The sequence below is a fragment of the Xyrauchen texanus genome, chromosome 26 (genome assembly GCF_025860055.1).
Source record: "Xyrauchen texanus isolate HMW12.3.18 chromosome 26, RBS_HiC_50CHRs, whole genome shotgun sequence".
In the NCBI taxonomy this organism is placed as follows: Eukaryota; Metazoa; Chordata; class Actinopteri; order Cypriniformes; family Catostomidae; genus Xyrauchen; species Xyrauchen texanus.
The window spans coordinates 29,969,726-29,982,493 of record NC_068301.1 but is presented as its reverse complement, the minus strand read 5'-3'; the positions used below and the strand labels follow the sequence as shown (position 1 = coordinate 29,982,493).

At 36.2% G+C, this 12,768-nt stretch overlaps 1 protein-coding gene and 1 long non-coding RNA gene across 2 annotated transcripts; both read left to right on the top strand.

The window, feature by feature from the left end:
- The first annotated feature begins 1,971 nt into the window (after positions 1-1,971).
- LOC127619590 (uncharacterized) lies at positions 1,972-3,101 on the top strand. Its single transcript, XR_007967576.1, has 4 exons — positions 1,972-2,098; positions 2,219-2,466; positions 2,598-2,769; positions 3,009-3,101. It is a non-coding gene; the product is annotated as an uncharacterized LOC127619590 (long non-coding RNA).
- A 4,565-nt stretch (positions 3,102-7,666) lies between these two features.
- med10 (mediator complex subunit 10) lies at positions 7,667-10,824 on the top strand. The gene is made up of 5 exons (XM_052092475.1): positions 7,667-7,722; positions 7,799-7,926; positions 8,106-8,189; positions 8,440-8,542; positions 10,513-10,824. The coding sequence occupies exons 2-5, from the start codon at positions 7,805-7,807 to the stop codon at positions 10,606-10,608; spliced, it is 405 nt and encodes a 134-aa protein (XP_051948435.1). The 5' UTR covers positions 7,667-7,722; positions 7,799-7,804; the 3' UTR covers positions 10,609-10,824.
- The last annotated feature ends 1,944 nt before the right edge of the window (positions 10,825-12,768 follow it).

The window sequence follows — 12,768 nt, the reverse complement described above, 5'->3', positions numbered from 1 at the left end:
TGCCGAAAGATCCAGACGTCAGGGAAAAATGGATGCAGTTTATTTTTTGCGGACGTCCCAGTCACAGCAAGGTTAACTTAAGCGTTTGTTCTGTACATTTTAAGGATGACTGTTTTGAGAACAAATCTCAATATGATGCTGGCTTTGCCAGAAAACTGTTGCTCAAAGATAAGTCCGTGCCGACTATTATGGGAACAACGACGACGCAAACTGTAAGTAATCTATTTTAAACTTTAAACTACTTTTTAAAGCGCAATTTCATTCATTATGAATAATCACAGTGTTTTTACTTAGTTTACTTGCATATTTTTTTTCAGAGACCGGCATGTTCAGGCCCCATATCAAAAGATGTTGGCTGTCAAACTGACCAACCCACTCAAACATCTGTGGGCACACAGCTGTCGTTTCAAACCATGAGACCCAAGTGTCGTAGCAAAGGTATTATTTATATAATCCCAACTTGTGTCATCATAATTCTATTTGTAAGAGGCTTAAAAAGTTTAATTGCCTAAAAGGAAGTATTTATAGTTCAGATTTTTAAAATACTTCAATTACAATTGGTAGAATAAAACTTTACATTGTATTTTCTAACGTTATAGAAACACAAACAGAACAGTCCTCACAACTTTCAAGTGGTAATGTCGCCATACCCTGGACTACTTCACTGCCTTTTACTTCAACACCTTTGAAAGATGAACGGCCTGCCAAAAGGCGTCGCTGTGAATTGGAGGGTGAAGAAAGTGTGTCTTTTGAAGAAGTCTGTGACTCTCAGGACGTAACATTTGACCCGGCTCAGTCTGTCACCAGTGTGACTGAACCATCACGGCATTCGTAAGTTTTTTGTCTTTATCATTTTAAGTTTAGCATACATTTATGTGAACTGTATGTTTTACTGACTCGTAAAACTGATTATGTAGAAAAAAAATACACAACATAATTTTTTTGTTATTAATTTTCTCTTGTGATAGCATGTACACATCCAAAGCCTCTCATGAAGACACCAAATATATTGTGTTTGAAAACTGTCTTCTTGAACTGTTTGAGACCTGTCCAGTATGTTCAAGAGCCTGCAATATTCAGCCTCGTAGCAATGGGACTTTTTGGCCATTGATCAACTTTGCCCGCATTGTGAGTACTTCAGACAGTGGAAGAGCCAACCCTGTGTTGGCAGTACCCCTGTTGGTAACCTCCAGCTGTCTGCTTCCCTGTACTTCTCAGGAGCTTCATTCTTCCAGATGAAAAAGGTTTGTGGGGTGTTTTTTTTTTTCCTGTTTAAAATAGTTTAAATGTATAATGCATAATTATTGTTTTTCTTTTGAAGGTATTTGAGTCAATGCATTTGAAGATTTTCAAATACAGAACCTTCAGAAGGCATGCCAGCATGTACCTGGAACCACTAATAATATATAAGTGGAAGAAGGAACAGGTGGATTTAGTGAATGATCTCTGTGAGGCGGACAAGGTGATAATTGGTGGCTGATATGAGAGCTGATTCAGCCAGGTAAAGAGTCATGCTTGGTGGTGCAAGTTCTTCTGCAGTCTTAATAATTTGTTCCTGTGTAAACTATTTTCTAAAATATTATTTGTATTGTGACATTTTAGGCCATTCAGCAAAGTATGGGAGCTACACCACAATGGATCTTCAAAAGAACCTCATAATAGACCTCCAGCTAGTGCAAGTGAGAAAATGCATTGATCACATCATGTCAATGTACACAAAATTACCAGAAAAAAGTGGCAACAGAGTATGCCTTGCCTGTTTCAAATTAAAATATTCTAAATTACAATTGTATTATAAATTACAATTGCTATTTATAATAAACCTTTTTATACTTCAAAGATGTAGTCGGATATGATTACTGTTTTAAAGGAATGAAATAACTGACTTTCACTGCCCTGATAACTATTTTTTCACAGAGTAATGAGGTCGGTGGTAGCTACCACATGGAGAAAGAAGGGTTAAAACGAAGCCTGGAATTGCTGGAGGAACGTGGTGTAAGGCTAGACTGCATTGTGACAGACCGACATCCCCAGATTCAAAAGTTTCTGAGAGAACGAAACATCACACAGTACTATGATGTCTGGCATTTGGAGAAAGGTATGTTTGAGCTTTCTTGACTTGTGGTTATAACTGTACTTAGTACAGATTCTGAAAAAAACATTTCCTGTTAATAAATGGACAGGTTTTTTTAAATTACATGAACAATATTTCTTCTAGGGTTGTCAAAGAATCAGAGCAAATTGCCAGAGACAAGGACTGTTCAATAGTGAAAAAGTGGCAGCACAGCATAAGAAACCATCTCTACTGGACTGCAGCATCCTCTACTTCAGGACCAGAGAAGGTAGCCAAGTGGAAGTCACTCATCAATCACATTCAGGATGTTCACATCCATGATGATCCATTATACCCACAATGTGAACATTCACATCGAGAGTCTAAGGGCAGCAGTAAACGCTTCAAACCTGGTGAGTGCATAATATTTCATATTATTACCATTACCACTCAAAGTGGCTGACTGTTATTCATCTGTGTGTCCCACAGTGCTAATACTGTTTCCATTGTCCTTTACACAAATTCATACATACTACTATTCCAGGTTCAAAACCACTTTACAGAGTCGAAAAGGTGCTGACTAACAACAGAGTCCTCAAAGATGTAGCAAAGCTCAGCCCTCACTTCCAGACCTCATCCTTGGAGGCCTTTCACAGTGTTATTTTACGCTTTGCCCCCAAAAGTGTGGTATTTCCTTTTATTGGAATGCTGTGCAGGTATGCAATATAAAGTAGTATAGAAGCATCTTATTGACATTTAATGAACCATAAAGTCAAATTATTTAATAATTGTATGTAATACAGGAAGCCTAGCATAAGCTATAACATAATTTGAAAAGCAGTTATAACTTTTCGAATGCTTTGTCATTTATTATTATTCTAAAATTATCTTGAAAAAATAACACTGTGTCCCTACTACTTTTTAGTAACCACATGTTTTTTTTCTGCTGTTTTAGGTTGTATTTGGCAGGCATGCATTTCAATGAAAATTCTAACCGTCCAAAGGCTACTACATCATCTGGAAAGCCAATGTACAGACTTTTGTTCCCCAAGGCTAAAAAAGGATTGTACACCACAAAACCAGTGACATCCAACCCAACGTACTGTAAGTTTGAATAGATGTTTTAAATTTTCATTTACAAAAAAATAAACTAAATACAATACACACAAAGTGCATAGAACTTATTGTACTGTGTTACAAAAAAAAATTCCAGGCTACGTCTACAATCTGATGACACTGCTGTTTGAAAAGGTTCTGCCAGATCCTTTTCCCTACATGGAGGAGCTGCATAAAATTACAGTGCCTGACAGTCTATGCACAAAGTATGACAGACCTTCATTGGAGGAGGCCATTGCTGAGCATGTGTCAAGGTTTAGTCAAGGGGCAGTTTGAATCTGACATAGCTGCCTTCCGCATCTGGGAATTTTTGCCGTATACACAGGACAACACATGATGGTATTACAACCCTGATCTTTCTGCCTAGATAGCCACAGCACCAACTGACAAAGCTTCTGTAAGCCAAATGCCTGTAGCGCCTGATGGAAACAGAGAAAAGACATTTAAAACTAAACATTCGAAAGGTGTTTTGGAAAGGTGTGTGTGTGTGTGTGTGTGTGAAAACTATTGTTATTTGAATATACATTTTGTTACATTTTAAATATTTATAATCCATATTAACATAAAACAATTGTGTATGTCAGATTTCTTACTGGTGTAACCCTCTAAGTCTCAAAGGACCATAGTCTGCCCTGTAAATGTTATGTGCATTCTGTAACGAATACAAATTTAGGCAAACAGGTTCAAGTCCCGGGTGATGAATCATACAGGTAGGTGGTACTGGTGCCTGGTTAATTCTTCTGGCAACCTATTGAGAAGGCTATTGAGTTTACAATTGTAGTCCAACATGTATAACATGTAATACTCAAACATGCAGATTAACATAATTATTATTATTTGTCTTTCATTATGTGCACATACTTCAGGGGTCTCCCATGCAGCATTTATGTTCTTGCTCAGTGGGCATTGCACCACAATTGCCACAAGTGCACCTGTGAATGTTTAAAAAAATCATACATGTGTTTGATATGACACCTTTTTATGTAGAATTGTCATTTTAAGGGTATTTACAATATTACTTTTTATCACTGGCTAATATAAACACATTTGTATAACATAATCTTGAAAATATGTAGCCTTTCTAGTAGGCCTACATGTCATAGAACATGTCAACAATAAAAATATTGCCTTATCAATGCTGCATCTTCAAATATGGCCTGTGCATGCATTTTTCTCCGTGGTACACCCCATCATTTCATTGCAATTAGTTAAATAATGTTAAACTGTTACCAAATTAGTCTATAGGAGAACTATGCAACAATAATCCGTTTTCAAGTGTCTTTTTTATTAATTCAAAATAGTTAAACTTTCCATGTGGCCACGGGCTGATCCAGTCTTCGTTGTTGTGGTGATGGTTCGTTTTCCTCTGATTCCTCATCTGATTCCGGCTCAAACATACAGGTCCTTCTCAAAAAATTAGCATATTGTGATAAAGTTCATTATTTTCCATAATGTAATGATAAAAATTAAACTTTCATATATTTTAGATTCATTGCACACCAACTGAAATATTTCAGGTCTTTTATTGTTTTAATACTGATGATTTTGGCATACAGCTCATGAAAACCCAAAATTCCTATCTCAAAAAATTAGCATATCATGAAAAGGGTCTCTAAACGAGCTATTAACCTAATCATCTGAATCAACTAATTAACTCTAAACACCTGCAAAAGATTCCTGAGGCTTTTAATAACTCCCAGCCTGTTTCAATACTCAAAACCGCAATCATGGGTAAGACTGCCAACCTGACTGCTGTCCAGAAGGCCATCACTGACACCCTCAAGCAAGAGGGTAAGACACAGAAAGAAATTTCTGAACAAATAGGCTGTTCCCAGAGTGCTGTATCAAGGCACCTCAGTGGGAAGTCTGTGGGAAGGAAAAAGTGTGGCAAAAAACGCTGCACAACGAGAAGAGGTGACCGGACCCTGAGGAAGATTGTGGAGAAGGACCGATTCCAGACCTTGGGGACCTGCAGAAGCAGTGGACTGAGTCTGGAGTAGAAACATCCAGAGCCACCGTGCACAGGCGTGTGCAGGAAATGGGCTACAGGTGCCGCATTCCCCAGGTCAAGCCACTTTTGAACCAGAAACAGCGGCAGAAGCGCCTGACCTGGGCTACAGAGAAGCAGCACTGGACTGTTGCTCAGTGGTCCAAAGTACTTTTTTCGGATGAAAGCAAATTTTGCATGTCATTCGAAATCAAGGTGCCAGAGTCTGGAGGAAGACTGGGGAGAAGGAATGATGGTCTGGGGTGCCATGTCAGCTGCTGGTGTTGGTCCACTGTGTTTTATCAAGGGCAGGGTCAATGCAGCTAGCTATCAGGAGATTTTGGAGCACTTCATGCTTCCATCTGCTGAAAAGCTTTATGGAGATGAAGATTTCATTTTTCAGCACGACCTGGCACCTGCTCACAGTGCCAAAACCACTGGTAAATGGTTTACTGACCATGGTATTATTGTGCTCAATTGGCCTGCCAACTCTCCTGACCTGAACCCCATAGAGAATCTGTGGGATATTGTGAAGAGAAAGTTGAGAGACGCAAGACCCAACACTCTGGATGAGCTTAAGACCACTATCGAAGCATTCTGGGCCTCCATAACACCTCAGCAGTGCCACAGGCTGATTGCCTCCATGCCACGCCGCATTGAAGCAGTCATTTCTGCAAAAGGATTCCCGACCAAGTATTGAGTGCATAACTGAACATAATTATTTGAAGGTTGACTTTTTTTTGTATTAAAAACACTTCTTTCATTGAATTGATGAAATATGCTAATTTTTTGAGATAGGAATTTTGGGTTTTCATGAGCTGTATGCCAAAATCATCAGTATTAAAACAATAAAAGACCTGAAATATTTCAGTTGGTGTGCAATGAATCTAAAATATATGAAAGTTTAATTTGTATCATTACATTATGGAAAATAATGAACTTTATCATAATATGCTAATTTTTTGAGAAGGACCTGTATACGGTTGTATCATTGCAAGAGCCATCGCTTCGCATGCATCACTCGCTACTAAACAGTTACGCTGAATCCGCAAACGTTCTGGCTGGGGGCGTCAATAATTGATACATAGGCACTGACGTTAGCCAATCATAACAGTGGGCGTTAACACTGAAGTCTTAATTGGAAAACGCCCCCAAAACAGACTGTTTGAATCAGAGGATGAGAAACAGGGTGGGAAAAGGTCATAAATCACTAGATTTTAAAAGTTTTTCTTAAAAAAAAATCTATTAATACTATAATTGCACCTAAGGGAACATAATAATACAATAAAAAAAACCCATGTCATGACCCCTTTAATGAGCACGCTTTTTGATGCACTGAAAATATTTACTACAATGTTGTCAAATTGCTTACCAATTATAACAACCGTACCCTGTTTGGCAGTCTTTTTGAACATATGTTCAATATTCTGCGACAATGACGCTGCTGCCTGCTTTCTCTTCCGTCTCACCTGCTCTTTTCGCGCCATACTCACAATCGAGCTGGATGTCATTGGCTTCACTGATATAGCGCGGTAACGGTAAAGTTTGACGTTCGGTTTCGCAGATGTAAGGGACCATCTGAAATCTCCACTCAATACGCTAAAACATAGATGTCCACTCATTCATTCAATTGAAGTGCAAGTTATACATAAAAAAAGTTAAATACATTTTCACATTCAGAATGTTCTTATAACTTCCCAGAGGACAGACATAGGCCTAGGCTACTACAGGTGAGATTATTACAATATGATATATATATGTACAGTAATTAATTTTATAGGATATAAGGATTTACTACTTAATCACTAAAATAAACAATAAAAAAAACTACAGCCTTTAAAATGAGAAAATGTATTTTTGGTGAATTTATGTGATTTTTTTCTATATAACTGATTACTGTACTAATATAATTGATTATACTGTAATAATATATCCTGTAATAAATCCAACTATCATCAGGGAAGTTACTACAACCTTTAGAATGAGAAAATATAATTTTGGTGAATTGTAGTGATTTCTTTTCTAAAATAATTTATTACTGTACTTATATAATTGATAGCCTACTGTAATAATATCACCTGTATGTCGGTCTGTCTTCTGGGAAGTTATAATAACATTCTGAATGTGAAAATTTATTTTGCAGTACTGCGAAACCGAATGTCCAACGAATATCGATCACAGATTTTGCTATGAGTGAATAACGTCAGTTGCTGCGCATGTAACTCCTGTAAAGTATGATATTAATTAATCAAAATTAACAAAAATGAAATAGAAATAGAAAACCTAAAACCGTTTGTATTTCTATATGTAGAACGAGCAATAAATGTGTCGGCATGTTCATTTGCTACATTTTAGCGGTCTACATTCAAATAAATTGTTTATTTAGTTCCTGGATTCAGAGTAAATGTGGAATGTGTCTCGACAGAGACTTTACAGCTATTTGAAACGCTTTACAGCACTAGGAAGGAAACCGTAACCAGGGAAACAGCGCATTCTCACACGCTATTGGATAAAACGCTGCCGGAAAACGGGACGCTTTCATGGGAACCGCGTAACGTGAACAGACGTCCGTCTTTTGTCATTCATTTGATACGTTTATCACTACTGAAATTATCATTGACTCACCTTTATGTCAATTTCAGATAGACATGGCTGAGAAGTTTGATAATCTCGAGGAGCACCTCGAGAAATTCGTCGAGAACATACGGCAACTTGGGATTATTGTGAGTGATTTTCAACCCAGTAGTCAAACAGGACTCAATCAGAAACTGTGAGTTGTGATCTTATGATCTTAAGTTTATGATGTGACCTTATAATTAATCAAAAGCACTACAGTGACTGATAAAAATACGTCCTCGTACTATCTATAGAATAGTGATGATTGTGTGTACTGTGTGATTATTGGCAGTAGTGTTACTACATTAATAATCTGGCTATCTATTTATGCAGGAACTTTATGATCACAGGACTGCAAGACATTGAGAAATGCCGACAGCAGCTTCATGATATCAACGTACCGTTGGAAGTGTTTGAGTGAGTAATTTTTGCAAATCTCAAGCAAACATCAAATAGAATATAGATGGATCTTCTCCACTCACCATCATTAGATGATACAAACACCGTAAACAATATGGGTATAAATGGACACTATGAAGTGACACTTCTTATAAACTCCATTTGGATAATTTTTAGGTTCTCATTAGCTATCTAATGGATCATCTTGTCATGTTCTGGAAAGATCTGTGTCATTTATTATTACAGTTATTTTACACTTTAACCACAGGTATATTGATCAGGGACGTAACCCTCAACTATATACCAAGGAGTGCTTGGAGAGAGCGTTGGCTAAAAACGAGCAGGTCAAGGGAAAGATTGACACATTGACTGTGAGTATTGGTTTAACATTTGCATGTAGTTCAGTATTGTTATCACTTTAAGCAACTTTCTAATTTTTTATTAATAAATTATAAGGATGTTGATATCATTTTAATTGTTTTAAAATGATTTCAATAAACATGGAAGTATATTAAAGGGCTTGTTCACCCAAAAATGAAAATTATCCCATAACTGACGCACCCTCAAGCCATCATAGGTGTATATGACTTTCTTCTCTCAGCCAAATACAAACAGAGTTATATTTAAAAAATATCCTCGCTCTTCCATTCTTTATAATGGGAGTGAATGGTACCTTAGGTTTTGAAGCCCAAAAAAAAGCACATCCATCCATCAAAAAAGTAATCCATATGGCTCCAGGGGGTTAATAAATGCCTACTGAAGTGAAGCGATGTGTTTTAGTGAGAAAAATATCCATATTTATAACTTTATAAACTATAATCACTGTCTTCCTCTGCGCTTACGCGCTCGTCACTTCTCACCGGAGCTTACACTATGACCTACGTCATATGCCGGAACTCGACTCCCCGTTAACGCGTGGACAGCCGTTACCGGAAGACAGTGAGCTTTTTTGATGGATGGATGTGCGCTTTTTGGGCTTCAAAATCTAAGGTACTATTCACTCCCATTATAAAGCTGGGAAGAGCCAGAATATTTTTAAATATAACTCTTTGTATTTGGCTGAAAGAAGAAAGTCATATACACCTAGGATGGCTAGAGGGTAAATTATTGGATAATTTTCATATTTGGGTGAACTAACCCTTTAAGGAGCTTTGCCACCCCTTTTCTGATTATTTAGCACTGAATCTTTTGCTGTGTGGTTTTGAAATCATATTAAAGTCTGTTTATTTTAAATGTTCTCTAAAGCTTTCAATCAGAATAATTTAACCTCTTGAGTTTGAGCGTGACTGCTGTGTGCATTTTCCATTTCCCTTTTAGATTTGTAACCCAATAAACAAGCAAAAAATAAAAACATTCTAGAGTTTTCCTAAAAATGTATGTCCACATATGTGGACAGTGAGACTAAGTTGTAAAATTTTAAATGATACAGAGCTATAAAAAGTCAGGTATTTTCATCAGTTGTTTATGTTTCCAGGAGTGTTGGTTATTCGTTTTGAGACGTTACAAACTTTACATCAGAAATGTTCATAATTAATTCTGATTTAAAGTAATGGCCAGTATCATCCAATCAGTGCCAACCATGTCAAAATAAAATTATACATTATACATTATAAATTCTGAATCTATGTACTGATTATCATTGTCCCGTGTCTGCCAAACATGTTGAGTGGTCCAAGCATCATCTGCAGCCTGAAACTGAACTTTTTACTGGATTTTAGGATTGAATGTACTCCGCTTTATAGAAAGCTATAGGATGCTCCCTTGCTCCATAATTAGTGAATGATTTAACCTCCATTTTGCTGTCAGTCTGCACTGGTCTCCGGAAACCTGGCCAGAACAGTTTGAAATGAACCTTATTTTTATCCTAACTCCACATAAAGCCTCTGAAAGCAACATTTTTCAGCTTTTGGATGAACCCAATGATTCTCAGTGTGAAAATGCACAGTGAATATATAGGAATGCATTTATTAATGTTAATGAATAAAACCGTATTGCACGGTGATAACAAAATTAAATATAACTAAATGTATATTAAAATGAAGCGAAATGACCTACAGATGTGTTAGAGTTCAAAGTTATTCAAAATAAAAATAAAAATATTTTTTCAACTTCTGAGGGAATAATGTCCCACAATAAACCTGGTTGTTGATCATCTTGTAACAGCTTAGACACTTTCAGAAGATATATTACATTGAATATCTAATTGTATAGTATTTAAATAGGTCCTTACTTACTTTCCTATTACTGTATATAGCTAGTGTTCCTGGTATATGTAGACTGATACAAACAAGTTACTCTCTTACAATGTTGTGCGTTTGTTTTGTTTTTTTTCTCTCCCCAGAAATTTAAAAGCCTCCTAATTTCTGAGCTAGGGAAGGTTTTCCCTGAAGAGATGGCTAAATATAAGGCCATTCACGGAGATGACCCTCCTTCATGATTAACGTTGCAAGACCTACAACACTTCAAGATGTACATATGTTGATATTAATATAACATATTTTTACGATTCATATCATCAGTCAAATATGCCAATTTTTACAGCTTTTTCATCTTTGTATTAACCTTTGTATGTCACACTTCTGGTTTGTGAATTGAGGGATATTTTGGGACATCCCGAAAACGGTGAAAGCTTTTTTGTCATGCTTTGTATGTTTTGCAGCATATTTTTCTGTTGAATAAATGATTATTTTGTGTTTCACAACCAGTCTTTTGCTTATATCAACAACTGCATTTCTGGTGAAATAAATATGTCAGTAGGGTAAAGCAAAATTCAAAATGTAACATTTTTAATGAATTAGTTAGAATTTGAATTGGCCACTCCCCACAGTATATTCAATTGCTACACATCAAAGGACTTTAAGTCCAACAACAAAATGGCCAATAACAGAAAACTTTTGTTTTCAAGTTAATTTTTAAATATAATAATATTAAATCATCAAATATTTTTGGAAACACCCCACATGTGGGCATGATAACCTCTTTATAGGTAATTCATAATTGAAATGTATTTGTAAAAACTACATGTACAGCAATTATTAATTTCTTGGAAGTTCAAATCAAATAACTTCATTCCATTTGATTCTACTTCTTAAAATTTGAAGAAATATTGCAGTTCTGAATCTTGCTTCCTAAATTCAAATTGAAGTATTTTTATTCAAAAAACACATGATAATTTTCATGTGTTTTTTGATTGTATTTGTCAGTGGCCTCAAATTACCCCCTGGCATGCCCTATTTTGAACTGTTCTGTAATCTCACACTACATGTCTGGTGCTGTGGTGATGGAATTGATTTGTGAGTGTTTTCCTTTAACCACATGATATCACTTACTAGTTATAGAGGTATGTATGTGTAATAACGATGGACATTTCAAACATTGTTGTCATGTGAGCTTTTCGTGTCTATGTTAAATTCGGTGAGAGGTACCTAGATATTGTGGCTATAAGTAATGGATAATATACAGCCAGCCAGTCATTATCACAAAATAAATGGTCTTGTATCACCCTAAAGGGGTTTATTTTGCGATAACAAACGGCTGGCTTGACCTAATAAATAAATGGAAATTAAAACTGATTGGAGATACAGATATAGTATGAAGGAAATATAGATTGCCCAGATGAGCAGTCAGTTATACTGTGTTTCTATATGGAAAATGGTCATTATTCAGAAATATATTTACACACTGATTTTGTGTAAAAACATCTCTTTTTTTTTTTTTTTTTTTTTTTATCTATTAAGTTTTAGAATAGATAGATGGATGAGGTGTCAAAGTGATATATGCAACACAAGGTCACCAGAGTTCTCCATGGCTATTCTATTCATTAACCAAGCTGCATCTTTCACAGCAAAGAGCCTCTTCTAAAGGACACAACTTCCTTTCCAGGTTCTTGGGTGCAGTTCTGAGGTGCTGTGCATGTCCTTGCATGCTGTGGGCAGCCACTGGGCTTTGTTCACTGACTTGACGAATTTGTGAGGGAATAGTGAACATCTTGTGACTCATGAGATGAATAATCATGCTTTTACAGTATGACCTTCATTTCAACAGACACCTATTCCACCTCTCCCTTTTCTCTCTCAGGAGCGATAACACATAACTGAACCATCATGAAGAATTTAACTGTATGTCATGAATGCCATTTCTTTTTTTATTAAGCCTCTGAATGTGTTTTGCATGGGATTTACAGCTAAATATGTTGGCTTGACAAAGTCAACATACTGTTATTTGACAGACTTTGAACCAAGACCAAAATGATCGATTGTAGCTTGTCCTAGAGATTTCAAGGTATATCCACCAAACTCGGCACAGACCTTCAGACAGTTATGATCGAAATAACCATTTGCACAATGGACTATCTAAATTAAATCTATCTATCTATCTATCTATCTATCTATCTATCTATCTATCTATCTATCTATCTATCTATCTATCAATCAATCAATCATCTAATCAGACTTTCTGTCATCTTTTTAAAAACTTTCATACAAATGCTTTGTCAACCCACATCAAACGTTGTCTTGATAAACATTATCTAGTTACACGTATATTGTTCCTATATACGTTGCATTTATAACTTGATTTGTTTCTGAAGAAAATATGA